Source organism: Neolamprologus brichardi, chromosome 14 (genome assembly GCF_056152115.1).
Source record: "Neolamprologus brichardi isolate AB-2024 chromosome 14, ASM5615211v1, whole genome shotgun sequence".
Lineage (NCBI taxonomy): Eukaryota > Metazoa > Chordata > Actinopteri > Cichliformes > Cichlidae > Neolamprologus > Neolamprologus brichardi.
The window spans coordinates 32241327-32269324 of NC_142117.1; the positions used below are offsets into that span (position 1 = coordinate 32241327).

The window sequence follows — 27998 nt, forward strand, 5'->3', positions numbered from 1 at the left end:
AGCTTTAATACTGCTGAAGTACCTTTATTTTTACCCACTCTTGTTTAGCAGAGACCCTGTCAAAGATACTAGCTCTTTGCTCCATAAAGTGTAAGTAAAGATTTCCTATAGTAGACACAGAAGTAGATGCTTGCTTCTGATTTTGGAAGATTTAATCAAGACTATCGGTGGTGGTGTGCCTAATCACATTTCACCGTGTGCCACTCAAATTAGACACTGCAGAAGCAACGCATACCTGCAGCCTTCAGATGGGTCCAAAGACAGCTAATCAAGAGAAAAGGAGGACCTTCATAAGCGAAATCTGGCACATAATAATCAAATCAAAATAAATAACAAAACTCTGTGCATAGATGACTGATGATTGGCAACAGTACAATTAAAGTCGAGCACAGCGGCAAACATACATATTTGTTAGACATAAATTTAGAGGAGAACTTAAAGGAGCTCCTTCACCAAGTAATGACGTAAACAGTACAGAGCCTTTGTGCTGCACCCATTGCATGTTTCTGATTAGGTCCTTACTGTGATTAGTGCAAAAGATGCTGAATCGTGACATTAAAATTGCACTTCACTAACATCATCAACCACCATCAGCAGATTGGTGCAAAATGCCAAGTAGGTGCAGACAAGAAACAAAACCACTGTGGTGTAGAGACGAGCACTTTTCATGTATGTGCACACAGAAAAAATAGAGCTGTCCATTTCCATTTGACCTCCACGTTTAAACACAGTTGGAACACTTACAGCAGCAGGGAAAATCAGAATATTCACGATCAGGCCCTCTGATAATGGCTGAGGATAAAATTCAGCAGCCGAAAATATGACAAAAGCTTTATTCATGGCATAACATCTTGGAGTGAATCCTACTCCACCTACACTGGATGACAAAATTGGTGCCAGGAGCAAATTACATAACATTTTACTGATCTGCCAATGACAACCTGCCAACCTTTCACATACTCCTGTTCAAATGCTACCACACAACTGTCCAAGCCAATTTGTTGACACATAATATTACTTGTTTGTTCTTTTTTGTCTATTTGTCTATTTTTTTTTTTTGCTTTTTGGACCTTTTTGGGTTGGGGGCGGGGTTGCCATATTATCATTATACAATGCTGTGATTAAATTAAATTACGATTAGCATTACAATAAATGATTCTGCCTTTGCTACAGTCTTATATGACCGCCATTGTTCAACACAATGTGCATTTTACAAAGACAATAGCTATGTGATGATGACACTCAGTGTCCTCTGAGACTCTGAGTCATACTTCTGTGTCCTATATGCTTAGTGCCCTTAGCTGCAGTTTTTAAGTAAACATAATTCAGACGAGTGACTCCATTCATCATGGAGTCACTCGTCTGCTCCAGCCTTCCTCTGTGTGGTGGCTGTATTTAACAAAAGCAGTCATAGACCTGGTTTATCATGTTGCGTAGCTGAAGAATGGCACATTTTATCTCCATGAATATGTCTTATTTTCTATGTATAACTTCAGACTTTTATATCAGTCGGTGGTAAAATAAGAAAGATTAGTTAAGTTTGGAGAGAAAACAGGTTTGAATATCAGGACTCTGTTGATTCTTCTTATTCGACTTTCTTTTCACTTGATTACATCCTCCCTCTAAATTACATTCTTTGTTTACCTGATTTAATTTCCTCTCTCTTAGCATGTGAAGCCTCCTCAAATAAAGGAATTTTTAAACATAAATTTTCTTTTTTGTTTATACTGATTCTGCTTCTCATTCATGCACAAATGTAATCATTCTGATTAGTTTCGTAGCTTCTCAAGGCCAGAATGTGCATTACAGTCTGTACACATAACAGTTGCAGTTCTTAAATAAGTTTGGTAATGCCTTTGCTTGTCTGTAGTCACTTCTGAACTAACATAATAATCAGAGGCATAATATACAAACAGATCTGGAGCAGAAAGTGTGAAATAAATGCTTTTTATGTTGCTGTTGGTTTGAGTGACACAGCACATAGCTGATTTTTGCTAAATAATAAATGATCAGTGTTCCAGCTTTTTCTTTCTGTAATTTTAAATTGGTTATCCTGGTGTTTTTTTTATTGTGTTTATTTCTGTCTCTCTCTCTCTCACACACACACACGCACGCACGCACGCACGCACGCACACACACACACACACACACACACACACACACACACACACACACACACACACACACAGTAACACACAATTTGGATGCCTTACATGTTTGTCACCTTACCCTGTGACACTGTGAATACTGTTTCTTTCACCATTTTGCGACATTTATTACACCACAGCCATTTTCACACATGAACTGTCATGTAGCACATTGAAGGAGATAGTCCGCACTACTGGAAGTAGTCTTATTTATTTATTTGTATTTATTTATTTATTTCGTTTTTGGATGTGGAAGCTTCCTGGATAGAATGTGTGGGAGGCAACACACTCTCTTACTAGCAGCTAATACAGCAGACAATTAGCTGCACTATTTGTACATCAGTGCAAGCAGACATCACACGGACTTAGGTAGGTGTATTAGGTAGCTGACAAGTTGAAGACTGGCTAATTTCCCGTCTTACTGTTTCAGACATTTACGTTCTCCTTTGCACCTCCGGTGTAGAGAAGTTCACGGCTGCAGCACATGAGTAAAAACAGCTTAAAGCTTAATGCAGGGTGAGATGCTATTATAGGGATTTGTGAACCAGTATACGGTAGATTCTGTAACAGTTTCCAACTCTAGAACGATTGAAAAAGGCAGTGTAAAACAGTGTTTAAGAAAGGTAAAGGTGAAAATTGGTAAAAAGAAATTTTGCATAAACTAATTAAATAAAAATAGAAAGTAAGTCAGATAAGCACAGCATCATCTTGACAAAATTCCATTACACAGATCCCAAAGATCTGTGTAATGGAATTTTAACTAGTGCAGCCAGAGCACTAGTGATGAAGCAAATGAAAAATCCTAAAACAGCAAAAAAAAAAATATATATATACTTTTCTTGATTTTTTTTTTCTATATTTTTTTCTAGTAGTCACAAACTTGCCTTGCCCATTTGGAAACCCCCTCGTGCTGCACTTGTCAGTTACTGTAAAAAATTTAGATTTAGCCCAGAATAGCGGCAGAGTGCAGATGTGATGTCACCACTCATGGAGCATGGACATGGAGCTCTGCCACTGAAGATGCGAACTTCTTTTTTGTTGATTTGTGAATTTCTTAAACAGTTTAACAATTGAATTCAGTTCAGTTCAATACAGTTTCATTTACATAGCACCAAATCACAACAACCCTTTTATTGTAAGTTAAAGACCCTACAATATAAGAAAGAAACCTCGATAATCACACAGCCCCTATGAGCAAGCAGTTGGAGACAGTGGGAAGACAAAAATCCTTTTTAAGAGGAAGAAACATCTAGTAGAACCAGGTTCAGGGAGGGGCAACAATCTGCTGTGACCAGTTTAAAGTGTAATGAAGGTGAGATCAAAGAGACAGGAGAAAAGGAAAACTATGAAGAGAGAGAGTGAGAACTATAGTTTAATAATTGCTAAGGATTAAGTACAGTAGTGATGTATAAACACACAGAGGTGATTCTACCAAAGAATCTTATGCTCCCATTTGCATGATGTAGCCCATGCCCATTACTAGTCTTTGGTCAGTTTTTGCTTATTTATTTTAAGCTGTAAGATTATAAAAAGAATTGATCAAATTTTTTCATCATACATTTGCATGTTTATACTGCTGCTAGGATCATGTCTGTAATTCATACACCACATTTTTTTTCTTTGACCTGTAGAACTGTAACATGAAATATAAAATCTTTTAATTATTATTTTTAAAAAGCCTCACAGCGCTTCAGTTTTTATCTTTTTTCTGATTTCAAGTAACTTTTGATAACTCACTGCATAACTTTTATACAAATTCCATTTCATATAAGCATATTTTTATTCATATGAAACCTATATTCTATATCCACCCATATCCACCAAGTGGTGTAGCATTACGCTTGTGTAGTGTTGTTGCTTCCTCTGTTTCAGCCTTACCTGTTGTGTTTGTCAGATTATCATTTTAAATAATTAGCCATTCATTCGATTCTGTTTTCACACTTTATTCTGACACATCTGAGCATTTTTAATAACAGTGTTATTAAAATAAATATAATTTAATGATACTGAAAGTAAAACATTTTAGAATTTCTAAATGTTTGTTTACAGAGGGGGTTACATGCATTTAATGCAAGAGTGTTACATTATTAGTAGGTTCCTTTGGTTTAGAACAACCCAAATCTATTGAAATACATTTTGTCAGCAGTTATATAGAGAGCAAGCACTAAAAGCAACAATGTATTTAGCAGATTTCCTTACCTACAGATTACACTTATTTGCCTGTTCTTGTAATTGGCTTGCTAATGAGTAGATTAAGACCTTAAATGCAGTGGGTGGTCATCTGTTTTAGCAGTTGGGACAAACTAGGCAGTAAAAGGTACTTCCTGAAGCTGTCAGAAGCTACAGCAGTTGGGCATGGTCCAAGGGGTCCTAAGTAAAGCTTCCCTTTTGCTGCTGTAATATAGTGAGCGAAGGCAAAAGCAATCAACTCTGGCAGCCAGAGAAACTTCTCTGGCCATCTCAAGCTGTGGCTTTCTGCCTGCAGAGGCCTTGTGTCTGGCTTCAGGTGGATGTGGTGTGGGTAAGGCAGTATTAATTAAATGCAGTGAGACAGTAGAACCTTTGTGTGCAAGAGTAATGGCTTCTGAACATGACTACCTTGACCTCATTTACGTTATGACTTTGACCATGTTTAGAGGACTTTAATCTTTTCTGGTCTCAGTGATGAATTCTCTCTTAGAGGAAAATGCAGTAATATTCAGTCCAAGACCCTTGTGCAGCTCATCTTTGTATTAATCGTCAAGCATTTCAATCCTACGGTTGGTCTTAAATAGCGTCAGGTAGTAGCTTGTCAAGTGGTACTTGATTTAGCAGCGCAGAGTTGTTACTAATACATGTCTTAGATGAATCCCGATGAATCAGCTGTGATAATGCTCTTTGCCACAGCTTTTCCTCTCGCCGTTATACATTCCTGCACATTCAATCACAGCAGAGTCTTGGCCATTAACCCACAGCAGGACCACTATGCCTCAGCACCCATTACTGAACCGGCATTAGAGAGTTGAGAAAAAAATGAAGTGTCTGGTGTGAAGTGTGTGTAAAGCACAAACTGTGACTCTCTGAAGCAGTGGACGTTTACTGCTTGTCTAGGGCTGTGGCTGATATGTTAATATCACTAATTGTTTCCTAATTAGATGCGAGTCAGTGAGTCGTGTTTTAATACTCTTCAGGGATCATTACAGACATAGACGAAAATCATCTCTCCTGATAAATGGCAATCAGGTCAGCTGGAATTTCAACATCAAGACAGTAGGAGTGATGGAAAAATGGGGAGAGCGCCAAACTGATGGCTTTTGTGCGCTGTAGTCGTGTTACTTAAGCAGTGTTATTTTCAGCACACTGCAGAGTTCCATCAAAAGTTAATTACACATTAATAGGAGGTCTTTGTGGAGATTTAACATTCCCTGACAGCATGTGATTGGAGCCAATAAGGCTTAACAGACAAAACTGTACCAAATTCAGATGTAAGAGTTATGGAAATATATTGAAATATAACAAGATGACTCATGCTTTAAAGGCAATTGACCTCTCTGACAACTATGCTGTTTTATTTTTTATATTACTGACAAGTAGAAAAGCTAAGATGGACACAGTGTACATACGAAAAAGGAAGGATTGGTTCAGGTTGGATTCATTTCTTGACTGGCAGGGGTTTTATATATTTCCACAGGAGGGAGTATTAACAGTCACCAGAATGAGGGACATATTCATATGCTTGCTGCACAGTGCGCAAATTTGATCTCTAATCACTTATCTCTCAGTGTAACTTCTGTAGTTTGGAGAATGGCAGTTATGTTAGATAAAGGATGTGAAGAGAGGTTGTTTAGAATTTGAGGAGTTTTTTGATTCATAGTAATTTGACAGGCTCCTGATGGGATGAATATTTGCTGTGCTGTAATGTTTCCATACACCCTAACACGTCACCTCAGTTTTCCTCTTTTTATTTTTTTTCCCTTTGCTTTTGGATTTGAGCATTGTAACCTGTAATTATCCCCCCTTTTTGCATTAAACATCCCAAAAAGGTGTTTTGTTGTTTTTGTTTCTCTAAACCAGTGCCAGGCATTTACCTTTTCTATTCTATCTCAAAGTCATTTCAGCTGTTTGTATTGTTCTTCCCAGCTGGGATGAGGTGGCGGAGACAAAGGCAGATGTGTCCCTGTTTGTTTTTGAAGTGTCAGAGTTAAGTCTTGCATGTGTGTGTGTGTGTGTGTGTGTGTTTTGCTTCTGTGTGATGTTGCCTGTGTTTGGGTGTGTTTCATTTCCCCCCCATGTGTTGTCTCTGTTTGTGGTCCACAGGTCCTCCGCTGCATTGTTCATCCGCCTCCTCCTCCCCTGTTGAGCAGCTCCATTACCCTCCCCCTTCCATTGCAGCCAATGAGAGCCAGGGAGGGTTGCTAGGTAACTGTGCGGCTCAGCCAGCCCAGGACTCTGACTCTGAGGATGAGTTTGGCCCCAATTCATTCTTAGTTAAAACTGGCTCAGGGAACCTGTATGCTCCTGCTACCGCTACTGCTGATGGTGAGTTGGTTTTCAAACTACTGTTGCTTTGTGGAGGTTAGCCTTCCCCTGCTCCTGGATATGTTGTGTTATAGGTCATGTGGATGGCTATAGGCAAGAAAATGTCCCTTTTTTCTGAGCACCATGAGAGAGAGTAGAAACTTTTGAGTCGATATGTAGCCTCAGGAAATGCACAACACTCTCTGAAGCAAGGTCTGCAAAGTTCAGAGCCTCATACAAAGAGATGGACGATTTTGGTTCAGCAGGAGATGTTTGTCACAGATATTTCTCTTCAATTTCAATGTTTGATGGTGAGAGTATCCATCTAAAAATCCCTCAAAAGCCAGCTGCATGCAACCTCCACACCTCAGACAAGAAATACAAAAAAGACAGTACTGAGACAGTACTGAAGTACTGAAATGTAGTCCTTGCTGTATCCTAATAGAACTCTGAAGTCTGAGTTGTCTGAAGTTGTTAAAACAGTTTTAAAATAAACACTGTCATTTTTTTTTAATTTAAATAGCATAGCAAAACATGGTTTTTGAGCTAGAGTGAGTCTAAAGAGTCCCAACATGATTTCTTATTAATAAATGTCAGCTAATTATTCCTCATAAAACGCAATGTCTCCTGCTGTTAACTTAACACTCACTCAGACTGACAGACTCACATGGTGTTAGGAGATGACAAAAATGTAGTGAGTGTAAAATATTTACAGTATGTTTACCAAGCAGCTGTCAGACTATGTTATTCACACTATCAATAGTTAACGTTCAGTTATAATGATATATCTTTTTTATTTGCATGAGTTGTATGTGCAGGTAAATGTAATTCAGCTGGTCTAGAGGCCGAAATTATGGTCTTATATTATTTGTTTGTTGCTGCATTGTACTATTCTGGTTGCTACAAATTCTTTTGCATATGGGTTGCTTAGACCTTCATTTTCAGTATAAAAAGTTATTTCTTTGTGTTTATAAAACATTATGAAACTTATCACTCACATCTGCATGCTAAATAAGATGCTTTAGAGTTGTTTTAATGTTGATGTCTTTCAGCTACTGTACATCTGTTACTGGTGGAGTAAACCCAAAGGAAAATTCAAAAAAATCGAAATATCTGATCAATCTTACAAATCAAATACTAAAGGGTTAACTCACAGAGCTCCAAACTACCCCAGCTGCCTGTTTAGAAAGCCCGGAGAAGGAGCTATTAATCCCATCGCAAATCTCAACACTAATTCCTCAGTAGCAACATGCTGGTCACCCAACAGTGACATGACTGTGCTGAAGGGGACATGGGTGGGGGGAATGGCCTTTAAAGCAGCAGATTTGTCTCATAACAATGACACTGATTTGCATAGGTACATCGTTTAGGTTGGCCTCTGGCTGTCAGTAAGGGTTTGGAGACTACCGATGAGGAATGTCCCCCACCAGTAGCTTTGGTCATCTCAGGTTTTGTAGGACTGATTGTTAAATTGCAAAGTAGAGCAAGTTTCTATGTGCCTTTCATATACAATTTCATATAACAGTACACCAGAGCTCTTAATATTTCCATGCTTGTCTGTTCTGAGAAACTTGTAAATATTGCTTAGTGCTTGGCAAAATGGGCTTTGCTTGAGATTCTTCATTAATGAATGTTATTATTTAGTTCTACACAATGTTTGACAGTAAGAAGCGACGTACAGTTATATAAGAGGAAATAGCCTTCGTTCTTCAGCTAACTTAAACCATCTAATGAGTTATGTAAGCTTGTTTGATGCCTGTGTCTTCAGTTATTCTATAGTCTTGCAGATTTTCTTTTTAAATTCAAATTTGGAGAACTGTCTGTGTAGTTTGTGTCAAATAATTAGTGGCAATGTTATCATGAGCTACATAAATGTATCTGCCATTGAGCTTGCGTGAGTGTTGTATACACAAAATGACATAGCCAATATAATTAACCAAATTACACATTTCTATATTTGTTTAATTAAACATCTGGAAAAGTAATTCAAATGTTTTCTGTTTTATTCTCTTTTTATGGATAAAAAAGGTTTCATGTTACTAAATGTAAATGTGAATTTGGAATGCATCTCAGGTTTCAGTGAGAATTGCATGAGCAAAAAAAAAAAAAAAGGTAATTTAAAAGCCACCATGGCAAAAATGACTGGAATATCAAATCAGATCTTTTTTTTAAATGCAGGTCAGTTGTAGAAGAAAAATTCAAAGTCAGGGTTAACAGACTGTAGCAAAAAAATAAATAAAAAAATAACGTTATTATTGGCAGCAAAGAACCACAGAAAATTTGCATGCCAAAATAATTGTCTCACAGCATATCTGTTGCTCTAGAAAACAGGTGGTTTTTTTATTGCTTAAAATTACATTTGCTCAAGGTCGTCTTTGAGCCCCCACACAGGACTTAAAATGTTCTGCTAGATTTTGAACAAGTAAACACTCTCAGCAGCATATCATTATTCACATTAGTAGCTTTCAAGGCAGCAGTGTTTATTTATTTCCCTTTTTTTTTCCTGTGGGGTGGGGGTAGTCCTGCTTTTATCTAGAGGAACACTGAGCAATAGTTTCTCTAAGGCTGATGAGGCTGCTCGCTGAAGCCTGCAGTTCTTTTATGAAGCATGTGTTTCTCTGTGGCCCTCAGCTTTCTCTGAGGGGCTTCTTCCCGAGGAGACTGCCAGTGAGATCCCGCTGCCACACTGAGCCACAAGATCTGAGACACTGCAAACTCCCAGCATTAGCATCTCTTAATGCAAAACAGCATGGGGTCGGCCAGTGTTAGCTTTCAGCGCAGCCGGGCTCCCTGGTGAAAGGGCCAGCACACCACCACCACCGCACAGCTGACCAAGCAGGAATGCTGAGCCGGACAGAAGGCCCGGGGACATAGCTGTGTGTGAATTCAAATAAGTCTTCATTTGAACTGCTTAATCATCCCGCTGCGTCTGCAAGGACGGAGAAATGTGGTTAAAAGAGGTCACACCAGAAAGTAATTTAGCCACAGACACCGTGAGGAATAAAACTATCTGAGGCTAAATAATAATTTAATGAGCTGCACATGGCACTGCCATGCTTTGCCCCTGTTTTTCTGAGGATCTGATTTTTTTTTATTTTTTTTTACTGACATATAAAAAGAAATTGGTTTCTCTTAGTAATAGCTTCAAGTTATCAATGAACTAGAGTCAACAGACAATTTGTCCAGTTCCATTCGACTTGCTGTCCGTCAGCGTGCAGGGACTATGGATAATGCATTTTGCATACCTACATATCTTCTTTTCATTGTCATAAAGTGAGATGCATTACTTCCATTGCATGATGATTGGAGGCCATCTGTGCCATCTAACAAAATCTCCAACCTCTTGATGGATTTGCAGCAGAGTGACACACAGAACAGAGCATACATAAACACTTGTCTTGTTCTTTCTAAGGCAGCTCAGGGAATGACAGAAAATCCATTAGATCTCAGGGTGAGAGAAGCATTTGCAACCAAATCCTTATAGATTAAATTGCTGTAAAACTAGATTTTTCTGAATTATGTTATTAATATATTTTTTGTTGTGTTATTAAAAACAACCACATATATCTTTTGGATAAATATATTTACTTCCATCAAGTCTTTTCTACTTACTTACCTCCTTTGTAAAAGCTTGTTTGGGGATCTTATATTTCTAAAATATCAACATTTTTCTACTTCGGTGATGAAGGTGAAATTATAGTCCCAATTCAATATGTTTTTTCCCTATTTTTCCATAGAGAGCGAGTGGAGGACTGAGCGCTAAACACATCACGTTGTTCTCGGCACCTGTTACCTCTCAAATGGGTCCAGCAAAGACAGCTGAAATTCCCTCATGTATCTTCCATTCAGACTTCTCTAATGTCATAAGAAAAAGCAAGTCCAGCAGAGAGAACCAGCCTCTGAGAGTCAGTAGAGTGTGCAGCTTCACTGCCTTCGTGACAAATTCTATTTGTATTTTTATAGACAAATGGTACTCAACTGGAAATTTTGCTCCTGTGATTAGCCATAGGGGATGTAGCAGTAAGCAATATTTAATGATTTATCTGGGCGCTTGATAGCTTTTGATTAATTCTGTATCGAATAGCTCACACCTCAATGCGTTGATCGGGTGTTTGGAGCATGTCATATCATTTTATTTCATCAGGTGTGACCATCACTGCCATAGATTTCATCCACTGTCCTTGTTCAGAAATACAACATCCCGCAACCCAGGTCTTTATACCGAGTGGTAAATTGAGAACCTGGCCTCTGTATGTGATTTGCTGAATGTGGCAAATGACACACACTGCAAGCACAATATCTGGTATTATATTGATTCAGTCTATTATATATATCCACTGTATCCACTGAAATAAAGAGCTGATATAATGCTATATAACATATACGTTAATACTTTTATTTCAGTGCCATATAAGGTTTACATAGCACAGAATTTTATCATCACAGAAACACCTATTTTCCTCTCAAATGCCAAGGCAGCCAACCCGAAAATCCCAGTCTGCTCTTATTGGTTTGTTGGCTCATTTAGTGCTAAATTGGACCAGATGAAGGGATGCTCTGCTGTGACTGGTTGTCGATTTTATTGTTGTTGTTGTTGTCGAGAGTAAAATTCAAAGTTTGGCTACTGCATACACTCTGAGTATTTCATTAACAAGCTCAATACAGTAGCTCATGAGTACATGAACATACCCAGGACTTCTCAATAACCAAGATTTCTAATCCTTAAGTAAAAATCGTAACTTTGCATTAGTAGAAATATTACAAGGAGTTAGAATTATTTTGTATTCTTTTAGTTTTTTGGGTTTTTTTTTTATTTTACTTGTTTGTGGAACATTAACCATTAATTTTTATTTAATCTTTCCCTGAGTTTTGTGTCACTATTTTTTTTACAAATGGGACAGCAGTCTCCCAGTAATTATAACATTCCACCATTAGACATCTCTCTTATTTCTCAGAGTGCAGGGTGAGGTCGTAGCTAATGAAGTGGATTTGCCTTAATTACTTGTCTAGAAAAGCATCAGGAGGCCTTAACCAGTGCATACATCTGTTAGAAAGAAAAATGAATATGCCACATTCCCAGACTGAATGGGTATCTTTAGGCTTGTGTTTTGAATGTCCTGTGAAAGTTTGGCTATGGTAACAAAGTCCTTCTCTGACTCTCTGATAACAAATGAATCTTCTTTTGTGCCAATTTTGTTGTGCAAAGCAGGTCAATAGAAAACCATTTATTTTCTTGCATCCTTTGGATAGTAGTGAATAATTGTTGCTGAATCACCACATCTGTGGGGGTCATGTTTCACTGTGCTTGGTCTCAGACGCGTTTCTTGTCTTTCTGTTTCTTTTCAGAAAAATAAGAATGACTTTTTGCCTGGCTGTTGAGCCAGGTGCAACGAGCATTTATCTTTCTCTTTATTATAATCTGTTCTACTGTGCAGTGTGCTGGGAATTGCTTATATATAAACAGGTTGGTAGGTTTGGGAAAACTTCTCAAAAAGCCAATAAAACAGTTGGAGTGGACTGTAAATTATCTTTTGTAATTTGCAGCTTTCAAGGTTCTCCGAGGTTCATAAAAACATTATAGTGCATATAAGTTTGGTTGGACTGCAAAACTGATTTTTAGATTGTCAAACGTGTGGACCTTGACCCCCTACTGGGCCATAAAGTACAGACTTGAGTTAAAAAACAAAAAACGTTTTCAGCTTTGTAATTTTACTTTAGAAGGAAATTGCCTTTATATATGTGCATTTTAAAAAGAAATAGAAAAATTAAAGTTAGAAATTTACATGTTCTTTCGGACCTATATTCAATCCTGAAGGTATAACTCATTAATAGTTAGCAAACAGCTAAAGCAGAGCAGTGGCTGCCAGGTGCCAGAAGAAGAGCTACGATGAAGAATCGGTCTCAGCAGGCAGCAGCTCATCAGAAGGGACTGAATCAGTGAAAACACAATAAAGGAAATTGTTTTAGGTGGCATATGATGATCAAAGGTTTGATTAAAGGCTGCAGAAGATTTTCAGTTGCTGATTTGTGCAACTGCTGTCTTGAATTTAGAGATGGCTTTTTGGTGTTACAGTATACAAAGGGAAGGTAAAAGGTGGAATACCCAACCAGAATTATTTTCCATCAGTTTTAAAACTGTTGATACATTAAGGTTTAAATGTAAATTTAAATCTAAATATCAGAGTAGCTCAGACTTCAGAAAGTATATTTCAAATATGTTCCTCCTGTGGTCTTTAAACAGAGTGAACAAAAGAGAGTAATCCTAACTATACACTGCAAGCCCATTCTGCATACTTGTATTAATTTATACTTAAGTTTATGATATATTGATGTGCACCGATTTATTTTTGTGGTAATTTTTTATGTTATAGCAAAGCTCTTAAGAGCCTTGCTATAACACTGGGGACTGTTTCTATGGTCCTCAGGTGGAACAAAAATATGTTAGAGGAATTAATTACTTGTTGCCCTACATTTACTTGATGGTCATACAGTAGGAAGTAAAGTATTTGTTTACCTAAAAGTAAATGCATTCCAGAGCAGCGATGCATTTGTCCTTGTGATATATTTCTCAGAGTATCTGTGGTGTCCCTGTAACTAATTAGCATATCCTTATTAATGGCTTTAGGGAATCAGTTACATTACTGAGCAGGAAGGAGATCATCAACAACCGTGTGGCCTTACCTCACACTAGTCCACTGCTGATAACGACTGTGGTGTGCTTCTCTTTCACTGTCTCGACTAAGCACAGAGGCAACATTGTGCAGAACTTAGTAGCCGACCATCTGTCAGTGCAACAAATGCATCATATAGCAATTACTTCTTTCAGTGGTTCTTTTACATTAGAAAATGTGTAGATTACGTGGCATTGAGCCAGGTGAAAATTAAAATGTTTTCTCTTTTTTTTGGTGATAGTTAATGGAACGTAAAGAAACAGAAACACTAGACTGAAACAATATGAAACTGTGTATAAAATTACTTAGTGCCTTGTAAAGCAACAGCTTGTTTAAATCCTGAAAAGAAACAGGCTTGCTTAATACAGCATGGTACATTTTGTGTTGATTTCTTTTGCTGAGCCATTATTCAGCATGCCACATCTACACAAAGGACTTTATACCCACTTTGCAGACTAGACCTAAGCATTGAAGCTTAATAATAATGTTTTCTGAATACCCAGTGTGCACCTTAAAAGTTCTTATTTTGCCTGCTTTGATTGACACATGTTGATATCAGAGCTTCATGTTCCTGACCCTAAAAATATCTGAAATGACTCTAAGCTTCTTGACTGGCATGAGTAGGTATCGCTTTAATGAAGGAGCTGATTATACAAAATAAGCTTTGTGTGTGTCTGTATTCTGCTCTCTCTGCTGTAAATTGGCAATTTAGTGTTGTGGATATCTGTGAAATAAAGGAGGCTTACTGCTATAAAGAAAAGCCACTCTGTGTAAAGCCGGGAGTTCATTGATTGATGAATGGCTTAGCAGATGTGGAAATAAATGGATACAGAGTGCACACAGACATTGGTCCTCTATCTCATGAATTGCACACTATCAAATAGTGAATATAAAACCACAGGGTACAATTTCTCCTTCTAGACTTCATATCTAATAGTTTTAAATCCTCTTAAAAAAGTGACAATAGAGTTGGTAAAAAAAAAAAAAGAAAAGAAAAAAGAGCAAATTTTGCTGCTAAAAGCTTTGAAATGGTACATAACCAGTGGAGTCACTCCTAACCTGGTTGATTAAATCTGGATCAAATCTTGAATGTGTTTCACTTAAGCTGCAGCAGTTGCAGGATTGAAGTTTGGAGGCAAACAAAGTATTGTTTATTTTAAAAAACTGTGCATGCTCAAAAAAACGCTAAATGCAAATTCAGAAAAGCAGAGTGACTTGGTGTGTTTCAGGAAGAGGCCGGCTAATCTGTTTACACAGGAGTCAGTGTCTGATCTGAGTAAACTGTCACAGGTCTCTGTGGGAGGTAGAGAGAACACTCTGATAGAGGTCAGTTAGAGAAATAATGAGCAGAAGTAGGACTTTTGTTGGTAAGTGAAAAGGTGAAAAACTTAGTAGTTTTGGTGTTAATTTATACCCACTGGTCAGTTTGTGATGTATAGCTTGATAAGTCCAGGTTCCTGGTACTACCAAGTTCCTTCAAAACTGCCCTAACTCTTCATGGATTCATCAACATACTGGAAACATTTTTCTCAGAGATTATGGTTCATATTCATCATCACACACTTGCTGCAGATTTCCTTGATGTGAGTCTCTCATCTCACCACATCCCAAAGGTGCTCTGTTGGATTAAGATCTGGTCACTCTGGAGGCCGTTTGAGTACAATTAACTAATTTTCATGTTTATGAAACCTGTTTGAGATGATTTGAGCTTTGTGACATGCTTCCTTGCTGGAAGCAGCCATCAGAAGACAGGTGGCATTTAAATGATGTCCAATTGGTACTGAGGGGCCTGAAGTGTGCCAAGAAAATATCTTATACGCCATTACACCACAAGCAGAAACCTGAATCATTGATACAAGGCAGGATGGATCCATTCTTTAATGTTTTTATTACCACAAACTCTGACTCTGCCACTGTAGAATAGCCCAATGTACTTCAGCGTGAACTTCAATGTTCTGTTCTTAGCTGACACGAGTGACCCAAAGTGGTCTTCTGCTGCTGTAGCCCATCTGCTTCAAGGTTTGATGCGCTGTGTGCACAGAAATGCTCTTCTGCATATCTTGGTTGTAACAGTTGGTATTATAGTTTATTCTGCTTGCTTATCAGTCTGGCCATTCTCCTCTGACCTCTGGCATCAACTATGCCTCTGGGCATTGTGTAGTTTTCAGACTACACTCTGTGAACCCTAGTAATGGTTGTTTGGGAATCCCAGCAGATCATCAGTTTCTGAAAGATGCCACAATGATGCCACAATGATGCCATGATCTTTCTTCCCCATGCTGATGCTCAGTTTGAACTTTAGCACTTTTGTGCACGTCTACATGCCTAAACACAGTCCTATGTGATTGCCTGATTTTTGCATTAACAAGCAGTTGAACAGTTGGACCTAATAAAGTGACTGGTGAGTGTATGTGCTACCGAAGCTATGTCTAATCATTCATCAGTCAGAATATTGTTCCTGACTGGGTTGAAATAACACCATAAGGCGTGAAATAAGCTTTGGATTTGTCTTAACCAGTTAGTTTACACACATGAGCTTGCTTTCACAAACCTTTTGGAATGTGCATCCTCAAAGGAGCTGCCATATTCTTGCTATGCTGGCAAGCAAACTGAATCTGGCTGTCTTTGATGGTGCTTTCAAAGGTAACCCAAAAGTGCCTGAAAGCAAACAGTAAATGAGTCGAATTTTTATTCTTTTAAAATATCTGTTCCATGTTTTATTTCTTTTTTGTTTTTTTTTTCTTTTTCTTTCAGACGGAGCCTTTCAAAATCACTCTCGGCTGCGGACGCCTCCTCTACCACTCTCCCACTCCCACTCGCCCAATCATCAGCACCATGCAGCCTCTATTAACTCCTTGAATAGGAGCAACTACACACCACGGAGCAACCCAAGTCCTGCGCCCACAGACAGCTCCGTTCCTCCTGAGGGTCCCGCCAGTGGTCAAGACTCTGGCAGTGCACAGGACAACTGGCTACTTAACAGCAACATCCCCCTGGAAACAAGGTACTGTGTAGTTTGTCTCTCAGACAATGTATAGAGAAGTTGGCATCTGGAAGACTTGAGCTGAGCTGGTGCCATTGAACTTGGCGTTTCCTCCTGTTCCTGCTGTCCCCTCCATATTAAATTACCACAGTGCTAACAAGGAGCAAAGCAATAAAATGGAAAATATCCTGCTAGGGGCAAAGGCCTATATTTGTGATGAACATGATTTTGTGGCAAACAAGAGAAAAGTGGTGCTTTTGGTTCGCCTAATACTAGGAGTCCTAACAGGGGAAGCTATTGAGTTTAAACAGCAGAGTAATTACAATCATGTTGGATAATACCAAATTATATTCACGCTCCCGTGAGCAGGCTTCGTAGCCCCTCCACTTCAGCCCTGAGTTTTATTTATTTCATATTAATCAGCATTCATTTCTCTAGTACATTTCTCAATAGGAGGCCCTTGTGTGAAGTAGGTCTGTCAAGTGTTATTGTAACCAAGGGAATATCTGGTGTTTCTTTGGATGGTCTTATTGCAAGGCGGTATGAAATTAGGAATACTGAGGCGGAATTTTCTCAGCCTTCCAAGATATCAATATAGTCTGCTAATAGTAAAAAGAAAAAAGTAATCGCCACATCACCAGCGGCACATTTCCTTAAATAAAACCTAACACCTTTGAGTAAGTTGTTATGGAGAACAAAAAAAAACCCCTTTGTTTTATAACTGTTGCAATTATCTCTTCAAAGCAGTTAAAGCCAAAAACAATAGATCACAATGACAAAAAATTGCGCATACCATGATATTATATTATATTATATTATATTATATTATATTATATTATATTAGGGATGCACCGATACCACTTTTTTGGAAACGAGTACGAGTACTTGCATTTCAGTACTCACCGATACCGAGTACTTAATAAAACCATGATTTGCATTTGCAGGTAACAGCTTTAGTCCTATAATTTAACAAAAAACAAACACACAAGGGACTAGTATGGAATTGAGAACATTTATTTAAAATGAAAAGCATGTTGTATGCAACATATTACAGAATAAATAATTATAAAAAAACTAAATTTAATTTTAAATTTGTTCGTCTGTTTTTCTGTTGCCTGTGATTAACCCCTTACATGCCGCTCAAACATAGACAGATCTCAGACCGTGGTATCGGTCCTCGGTATCGGGGGACTTTTAACGAGTACGAGTACTTTAGAAAATGTGGTATCGAGGCCGATACCCGATACCGGTATCGGTATCGGTGCATCCCTATATTATATTATATTATATTATATTATATTATATTATATTATATTATATATAAAAGTGAACAGTTTGGCAATTTGAATAGTTTGTAAATTTAAATAAATGCAGCAATTGTATTTCTGTTTCTTATAGGTAAAAGTGTTATAACAAATAATCAAGAATGAGCAAAACCCACAGTTCTGGCCAATGACAGGTGGTTTCTTCATATATATATACTGTTTAGAACAGGTAGTACCCTAGTGAAGGTGTCACTGAATAATGATTGATATCGATCTTGTCAAGCTGTTAGACAAGTACTGTTCAGGCTTTTTATAATTTGGTTGGTCAGCTCAGATTCTGTCAGTAAACTATGATGAGCTGAGAGAGGACAGAATTTCTTTCCTCCATTTATATTGCTTTCTCTGAACATTTTTCTGAATGCTGACTCGAAAAAATCAGCTCAGAAAGTGTGAAGAGGTAACAGTAGCTATTTGTTCTTAGCTGCTGCATAGCTTTATGTACAAAAGTTAAGGTTTGAATATTGTGGTTTATTTCTTCTGTTTTTTTGAAAATGTTATATAACAGCGTCCTCAGTTTAAATGTTGCCAATATTTTTAATATATTCAGAACTTATTAAAAACCACTGGTCTGTGTGATAAAATACATTGCCATAAATTAAATAGCTGTTGACAGGAAAATAGCTAATAGCTAATTTGGCGTGGCTATGAAACCAGTCTTGAACAGACTTACTGTCTCCTCCTTCAGTTTTTGTGAGACGCTTCAGTCAACAGGAAAATGAGAATCAATTTCAGCTGGTAGAAGGACAGTTAGTTGTATAATGAATGATTACACATCATCCAGCTCCAGTTAATCCCGTGCAGGTATTCCCTGTGGAACAGAAAACAGATGGTGAGGAGAGGCTAGAGTGCTGCTGAAATCACATACAGAATCGAGTCTGTATAACCTATTGCATCGAAGGAAAAAAATGACACCTAGCAAAGTTCCAATAAGGAAACTGAAACCATTAGCAATATCCGCATGGACCCTGCAATATTAAATGTCACTTTTACTAAGTTAATAGTATTAAAATGGCCCTCTCTTGTCACTTTTGGGAAATTTAATTGCACTGATAAATTCAGCACTGGTATATTTCTGCCGTGCTTTAGCACTGGAAAAATGCCAGCAGTTGGTTGGCCCTGTCCAGCTTCACCATTTTTTTTCTGCCAAGTTTCTGCCAAGTATTTCTTTCTTCGTTAAAAAGTAGCATTCTTCCCTAGAACACAAGCTTTAAAGACTATGAACAGATTTTACTGCTGGCCGCAGAGGAGACTGGGATCAAAAACAAAGCTTTTCTCTTGTACCATGCAACGTGTTCAGCCTGCCCATTGCATGTGGACAGTTCATTTCTCCATTGCATTGCTGCTGTATTTCCTTATGGAACAGAGCTCTCATTTGGGGGTGGGGGGCAGTGAGACATGAGACTCTAGAAATGTTTACTGAAAATGTGTTTTAAGACATGTAGCAACCATTAAATGGGGAAAAAAAGTAGCAGTTAACGATACTAATCAGTATAAAGGCTATGAAACCTCAGTGATGATTTTCATTAGACTTAGAGTAGTATTTGTGTGTAATAGACTTTAAGGTTCTTATTTGTAAGTGATGCATTGTTTTCTTCCAATCACAACCTTAAAGGAGCCAGAATACTCTAATGTTTATCAGAGAAGAGCAAGACGCTTGCAGAGAAGGGCAGGGCTCGTACAAAACAAGGTATGGCAGTGTCCAAATGAGGGGCATAAGACAGGTAGATGTTATTTGTGTCACACCTTTGTAGAAGTAGTTCCATAAGGGCCTTGGTTGTTTTGGGTTTTTTTGTCCCATACTGTCCATCTTGAGCTCCATTTGTCAGTTGTTGATGTTGCTTGGTGATCACAAGTTGTATTGGCCTTTCTGTATTTCTTGCACGCATGTCTCACACTAGCTTCATATCCATCTTTCCACCTGTGTGTAGAAACATAGCAAAGCAGACATTCCTAGAGACTTTACAGGACAACCTCATTGAGATGGACATTCTGGCATCAGCACGCCACGATGCCTCGTACAACGACGGGTATGTTGCATGTTTGCTATCTGGCTCAGACTACTGTCGGGATCTGCTTTGCCATGAAAACAATAGATGCCTGCACTATTTTCCATCGAGCATCCTCTGTTTTGAAACACTGTCAATCATCTGTGTACATCTCCTGCAGTGTTACAATCCTTGCTGTATTTGTCCCTTCCCTGTTTTAATACAACTAACAATTTGCATCAAGTAACATTGTTGGATTGTATTGCTTTTGAATAACGGTAAACACGACCGCTGTGTGGAACACAGCTACCCATGCTGTCTCCTGTTGCTTGAATAGGACATGTGAGAGATTTGTCCTGATATGTATAAATAAAATATAGTCCCGGTGACTTTCCACATCATACATTGTAATATGACATTCAATCACGCTCATGTCACTGTTGCTCGAGAGCTTCTTGTATGCTTGTCAGTAAAATGGCCTTGACAACAGTGCCGCTGCCACTGGCTCTCTGATGGGCTGATCATTCGGCACTTGGACATGTAGCTGTACACGTTTTCTGAGATAGCCAGCCATGTTCTTCAAGGGCGAATAAATCTGCTCAACTCCATGCTGAAACCTTATATAATGTATCTCTCCTCTACGTAGCCTTGACACATGGTTACGGGGAATTACTCCTCTTGCAACGGATGGAATATATAAACAAGAGCCAGCTGTGGTCACTCGTCCTCTGAAAGAGATTTAATCTAGATTCACAGTTTCAGCTGTTTCAACCCGAAATGCCTTAGTTTTCTCACTAATCTAGCATGACTATGGTAACACTACTGAATGTGCTTGGTATTACTTACCACTGGAAAGGGCTGTACCTGGATAGACAATAACCTGCAACGTTATGGTAATGAGCACCCGGTGTTTCTGTTAGAACTAACAAGCAAATGTATTTTCCCAGGCACTTCCTATTCAAACCAGGTGGAACATCACCAATGTATTGCACAACTTCACCAGGATACCCTTTGACCTCCAGCACAGTTTACTCGCCTCCTCCACGACCTTTGCCTCGAAACACCTTCTCTCGACCTGCCTTCAGCCTGAAGAAACCCTATAAGCACTGCAACTGGAAATGTGCTGCTCTCAGTGCCATCCTCATCTCAGTAACACTGCTGTTCCTGTTAGCCTACTTCATCGGTGAGTCACCTCTGACACTCTCATACACCAAGACATACACCTCTGTCAATCACTTCCAAACCCCGCCCCTCACTTGAATGCAGACATAGGATGAATACATACTTTATCATTTCCTTCTGTCATCCATTTCAATAGTAATGAATCTGTCCTCTGCACCTTATATAAGCATGGTTATATAGGGACTCACAGATTGACTCTTTGCCCACACAATTCGTCTGAAGAAACATTATCATTCATAGATTGGACTGACTGAATCTGCAGACAGGCAATCCAGTGTCTTGCTCTTGCAAATAGCCAGGATGTGAAATAAATTAATAAGACATCAGCCATCACACGAGAGAGGGCTGCACATTTAGAATATTCATCTTATTTCATTTAAGATTCCCTAAACAGCATTCTCAGGTCCCAGCTGGGTTATGACTATCAGATAAGTTTTGCTATTAAATCATTTCTGCTCATTTTGACTGCTGTCCTCCCCTAAGGAATTGATATTCATATCCAGTCATACTGTTTTCATTTCTGTGATCTATATACACTAGAAGTGTTTACACAGCATTTTGGTTGCAAATAATCACAAAAAGACACAGAAATGAAAAGATAAAATATTAAAGTATATGTGGGGGGTTCCTGTAAGCAATCTCCATATCAATCAAGCAATCTCGGTTCAGCTTCAGACTGTCACAAAGCAACTTCCTGATGTTTAAAACAATCATTCCCAACAATTTAATTTGCCACATCTTGACATATGGAGAATTTCTAGAGGAGAGAAAATGTTTTAGAACTTAAAAACAGGGTAAACAAAGCTATAATTAGCTAACTATAACGTATAAAGCTAATGTCTTTGTTCTTAGATAGAAGAAGGATTCGTAAAACTGTGGATAAATTAAATGCCAGTGGCAGCCCTGTTGGTACATTCAAGGTCACTAACAACATGTTTGGAGTTCAGTCTAAATTAAGTAAGCTACAGGTTGACTGAGTTATTACTATAAACTAGGCTACGTTTAGGGTTCATGAACAAGACCGGAGTAAGGAGAAAAGATCATGTTTGAAACAAAATGTCAGAGGTTCTGTATTACAGTGAGAAGTCATTTAAAATTTCTCAAAAAGGTTTGTTTGAATTGTGAATTTAAATATTGTCATTGCCTCGATTAGCAGATATTTCCAACAGTCTGCTGATTGGAATGAAAAACAAGCAACAGCTTTTGTAATTAAGTAATGAAAGATCACTGTAACCCACAAATAAAAAAAGGAGCTGATACACATTTCCGTTTAATTTATTTTTACCATATTATGTACATCTGGTTTACTGTTAATTTCTGCTTAATATGCAGATGGCTACACTGTTGAATTTAAGTCTTAAATAGAAAAAGGAATAATTCATTGTGAAGGATGGCGAGAACGCTGTTCATTTGCATGAAGTTGATGAAAAAAATCTTGATTGTTCTGCTGGGTGTCACATGGGAGATACATTTTATGAAGGTTATTTGTTGTAGATACGCATTAGGAAGTAACAACCACAAAAGCTATCATTAATTCTTCTCTTTAAGAACACACAAACTAAAATGTGATTATTATTTTTGTTACCAGAACCATTTAAACTGAACTGTGCTGGTGTTAAAAAACACACACAAACTGATTGCTGCTCATATTACCTACATCTACTTGTTTTAAATTGGTAGGCAATTTAATATGACCAATTTTAGTTTGGTTTTCCTTTGGCATTACCGGTGTAATTTGGCTGTTAAAGTAGAGATACAATTTGTGTCTTCTGCTTGTGACCTGGCCAAAAGCCAAAGATCCCCATCAGTCTGATGGTGCTTAATCAGACTCTGTAATTATAGCCTGCAAAGCTCAGGCCATCTCTCAATGCACCACAAGTAAACATGTTGGAGACCAAGCCTCACCCTAAGATCAGAATTTCAAATCAAGAACGTGGGTCATATTTAATTAAAAGCTTGATGAGAAAATACATTTAATTCCAAGTGCAATTAATTATTGAGGTCTGTAATTGGGAACTCTGGGTGAGATGTCTAATGAACCCAGTTATGCCTTGGGACAGATGTTTTGACATGTAGCACAGTTTTATTTTCCCACAGCTGTGTAAATTGGAACATTTTGAAGTGCAAAAAGGTTGGGAGTTTAAGGTGCCACCATATTGTCTCAGTGGTTGCTTTCTCATTAGCACATTTTTATATATTTCCCATTTTAAGGTCATCAGTATCCTCTTGTGTTCCCTTCCATTCACCCTGGGTATCTAACCAAGCACAATTAGGCTGGGCCCCATCTATTGTTAGACTTTAAGGTCATCCAACCCAGTAAAAGGCTCTGTAGTCCTGGTCATACCTGTTTGTATGTCTTTCAATACCTCCCAATATCTTAGCAATCAATTACTTTTATAGTGAATTATTTTCCACAGCCAAAAAACCCCAAGAAACCCCTTTTTGATTTAATCCTAGAATACACAAAATAGATTCAAAGTCCTATATTTATGTGTAATGATAAACACCTGTGCTACAGTAATATTTGAATATACTATTGTTTTTTTCTTTGTCCTATGCAGTATCAATTAGTCATTGCATATACAACTACATAATATGTGCTTTTTTGGTATATTAACAAACATTAGTTAGAACACAGGTATAGAGAAACAGACAGATTGTGTTTAAATTCAAAGAGCAATTGGAAGTATTCATTTTAGCACTTAAACATGATTTATACAGAACATCAGACAAAAGCATCAATATGAATTTTTGCAGGTTTTAGCTCAAGGTCTTAGCTTTTTGGTAATTTCTTTGTGCCATCAGGCACTCAGATTGGATGGATGCTTTGATGTGATTTCTTTTTTCCATCCGAGCTGGCATTAATATTTTTTTCTGCACTGAATTAAGCAACACTGAAATTGCTATTTAGTCATAAATGTATTTGGTCAGTTTGCCATTCACTGAAAACATAAGCATTGTAGCACATTATGCTGTAGGTATGAAACAAATCCGTTTTTCATGTTTCGTTAGTTTCTTTTTATTTACGGTGGCACGGTGGTTAGCACTGTTGCCGCACAGCAAGAAGGTCCTGAGTTCAATTCCACCATCAGGCCGGGGTCTTTCTGTGTGGAGTTTGCATGTTCTCCCCGTGTTTGGGTGGGTTCCCTCCGGGTACCCCGGCTTCCTCCCACCGTCCAAAGACATGCAGCTTATGGGGATAGGTTAATTGGATAATCCAAATTGCCACTAGGTGTGAATGTGCGAGTGAATGTGAGTGCGAATGGTTGTCTGTCCCTGTGTGTTGGCCCTGCGACAGACTGGCGACCTGTCCAGGTTTTACCTCGCCTCTCGCCCTATTACAGCTGGGATAGGCTCCAGCGCCCCCCGCGACCCTGAAAAGGATAAGCGGAAGCGAATGGATCTTTTTTTAATTGGTCCAGTATCACGACATGGATGAAAGATGAGTCTCTTTAATACATTAGTATGAAGATTATGATGCACTGACAATAAAGCATGGAGAGCGTGACCAGAGTAAAAATCTTAAAGCAGTGATACATCAGGGTTCAATATTAAATAATGCCAAAATGGGAGGATATATTTGGTATATTCCTTTAAGAGGTGAGGCATGTATAGTTGATTTAACACTCTGAAGTGGCTTCTAGGCTTTGTTTTATTTATTTGCTTCGGCGTTACACCTAAAAGTTGCATGTTTTGTAATTAAAATGTTCCCCAGCAGCCGACTTGATCTTGCTCAAAGACCATAGAAAGGTGTAAATATGTTTAGGTAAGACATGAATCACCAAAGGCTGCTCCTGAACACATAAAGATTGACTGGCCAGATGGCTGAAACATTTTTCGGTCCAGGGTATCTGAGATTGCACACTACAGCGCTTCTTTGAAACACCACATGATGCACAGCATTTTATGATTTGTATGAAAAAGGAGTTCTTCTCAATATAGCATCCTTTGAACTGTGCGCTAATTGGAAAGTGCTATGATCAGAGGACTGAAGAGTTTATTTCTGTGGCAAATCACAGATAGCAATACAGTTTGACTTCCTCAGATTGGCTGAGAAGTCTTCTACTACAGTACCTCTGCCTCCTAATTGGCACATGGCGTGACTCAACTTCCTGATAAGTGATAAGTGAAAGGAAGGCACAACATGTGCTCAGGACAAAATGGACAGTCCTATAAAGCACAATACTCATGACAGGTCAGCGGCATCATTGGAATGAAGACACAGCGTGTCAGTGCCAGCGGCTGTCGTGTTAGAAGTACCTTGTTATTCCTACTACCTGTCTTTAGTTTGCAGGCAGTTGCAGCAGCCATATTACTATCATTGCACAGTGTTTGCAAAGTTTGAAAGGCAAGCAAAACCAAATTAGGAGGCCTCTCCACTGGCTCAGGTCCAGTGCTCTGCATATCATAGATACCACAAAGGCGCTGAAGTAAATCTTTAAGGATGGGAGAGAGAGGCTCTTTAACCATTTTCCATTAGGGGCCTCAGGGACAGATGGGATGAAGAACGGGGCTCACAAAGACGTGATTACTAGGACACTTGGAACGACATTGTGCCTGGTGACTTTGTGATTGTTCAGCAACGTACACTGACTCTTTCCATTTTGCCAGTCAGTGTTGAGCTACAAATCAAAAGGAATGTCATTCTGGAACTTACAAAATGGCAAATAAAGCCATCTGTCTCTTCTATGGTTGCCTTCCACGGACACAGTCACTTCCACGAGCACTGGGCATGCACAGAACAGATGCTGGTATTGAAGATGAACTTTTATCATGTTAGGGAATGTTTGGATTGTTGTTTCCCTGATAACCACTCCATTGCTTGTTGTCTTTATTCACAAATCCATGCAAATATTTTAGTGAGCATTTGGTACTGTTTAACAAGTGTGCCGAATAAATTATTAAGGACTCTTAAATACATCATGCGCATACAGTTCTAGACTTAATATAATGCCAGTTGCTTAATGATGCAAACTGGGGGATTTGTGTCTAAATCCTTTTGTTTTTACTCTGATGAAGACACAGTGATCTTCTAGTCCTTTGTTTTCGGAGGGTTTCTGACCGTGGCCTAAGGAGCTAATGCTCGAACTGTATAGTTGTAGAGGACTCTTTTCAAATAATGTATTCTCCCGCATTATTATTATTATTATTATTATTATTATTATTATTATGGTAACCAGTGGTAACCACTTTTATCTGATAGCAGGTTGATTCTTGGTCCAAACTCCAGTCTCTCTGCTAGCCTGGGTTTCCTCCCACAGTCCGAAGACATGTTTGTCTGTTTGGTTGTCTGTCTCGCTGTGACGGACTGGTCACCTGTCCAGGGAGTACCAACATCTCTTGACCTATGCCAGATGGGATAGGCTCCATCCCCCTGGTAGCACTAATCTACTCAGGCAGTTATGAAAATGGGTACATAAAGTTAGTTGTAAGCGAAATCCAGACTAGTACAAACATTAGTCTCGTTATTCTCATTTTGATTCTTTTTCGAGTAAATGCAGTAAATTGACAAACAAATTTCTGTCACAGTCATTGTTATTCTTAGTTCTTGCCGTAATCTTATAAAATGACTATCAAATTTCTCCCCAGCAAAAAGATTACAAGAAATCAGTTTGACTTTTGTTTTGTGAGCTAATAATGTCAAATATTATCTGTTTTGCATGAATAATCCTGAAATGCTTATGGACATGACTCTGTGCTCTTATAAAGGGGAAACAGAAATGAAGAAAACAGCGTTGTGCTGTAAAATTGTCAGTTAATTTCTCTCCTCATAATTTAATTGCATTATTATATCCTCGAGGAGCTTAAGAGAACCAGCTAAACAATAAAAAAGCTATATCGAGTTTCTTGGCCTTTTCTGCTGACTGTTTACTTCAGTATTGGCTTTTGCCTTGCTAAGCTTGCCTTGTCCATTCTTTTATTGGTGATCTGTCATGGTCGGCCCCTCCTCCGTCTGTCCTGCGCTTTAGTGCCATTGTTCCAAAGGACATTTCTTTTGTCGACCTTGTAAAATATCTGTGTGCTTCATTCAGTCTGTTCACATTGAAACACCCCTGGTGTCTCCCTGCTGATTTGTTTTTTCTTTGTCCTAACCGTCCCCTAGTTTTGCAGGGGACTGTAACGGTAATGTGCTTGGAAAAAATGGCACTCCAGTGTTGGTGTGGTGAGACAGATGTTGTCCCATGGGGTCAAGATAGCATTCATCTTGTGATTTTACTACTCAGCGTTTTGCGAAAAAGCCCGTTAACCATTAAACCAGCTATTGTTCCTTATTCTATGTACTTCCTCTTCCCACCTTACAGCTGACACCTTCATTATATTAAGCAAAATGAAACAAGCAAATAATAATAGTTCTGTGAGAACATTAAGGTTATACGTATAATCCAACTTTAAAATGGTTCTTAGCATGAATAAATTCTGAAATTGTCTTATATTTCACATTTCAGCCATGCACCTTTTTGGATTAAACTGGCACCTGCAACCCATGCAGAGACAGATGTACCAGCTGTCAGAGGACAATATAAGTGGCCTAACCTTTCCTACAGACCTGAGCTTGCCACCACTTGGCAGCACAGGCTTGGAAATACATGACCGCAAAGGAAAAGATGACAGTAAGTACAGTTTTTATCAGAATAACTTATTTTATTTAAAAAGACATGTGTTTTTTCTGAATGGTACTTGCTATAAATAAATAATCTTAAATGTAGCTCTTCTTGTTTTGATGATGAATTCTTGCACATTCATTTGTGAATTTGCAAGAAACAAGTTTTTCAGATCTCAAAGTTTTAAAGATGACATTTCAGAGCTCTTGTGAGTTTATTATTATTTTGTCATCCAGTTTCACATTTTGTTCACTTGTCTCCATGGCATGGAGAGATCTGCAATTGTAATCCTGCGAAAGTTGTTGTAAGTGGGAAAGTGTTATTTGTTCCTGGAGGGAGAAAATGGAGCAGCTTAAGGGACTGAGTATCCAGGGGCTGGAGGGGGATTAGCCACTCTGTCCCCTTCAGAACGGATGTGAGCCTTTCATCTCGTAGCTCGGGCTGCCTTTCCTGGCAGCCAAAGAAAGCATGTGCTCACCCAACGGTACCAACTGCTCAACTCAAAAAAGTTTGCTCTGTTCCATGCCTGAACAAATGGGCCCAGATTTAACCATGTGATTTGCCACTGGCATACCACAATAGGTAGAAGATAGGGCTATTACCATA

General features: G+C 38.5%; 1 protein-coding gene across 11 annotated transcripts in view; it reads left to right on the forward strand.

Annotated features, from left to right (window-relative positions):
• The window catches only part of tenm4 (teneurin transmembrane protein 4), a 149061-nt gene that overhangs the window by 50599 nt on the left and 70464 nt on the right, over positions 1–27998 (forward strand). For 5 of the 11 annotated variants that reach the window (XM_006796627.2, XM_006796629.2, XM_006796630.2 and 2 more), the window contains exons 4-9: positions 6444–6665; positions 16070–16319; positions 19236–19310; positions 19552–19650; positions 20556–20791; positions 27237–27401. In XM_006796627.2, the coding sequence (XP_006796690.2) occupies positions 6444–6665; positions 16070–16319; positions 19236–19310; positions 19552–19650; positions 20556–20791; positions 27237–27401 (1047 nt within the window). The remainder of the gene's footprint in view (positions 1–6443; positions 6666–16069; positions 16320–19235; positions 19311–19551; positions 19651–20555; positions 20792–27236; positions 27402–27998) is intronic. The other 6 variants (XM_006796632.2, XM_006796634.2, XM_006796635.2 and 3 more) reach the window with 4 other exon arrangements.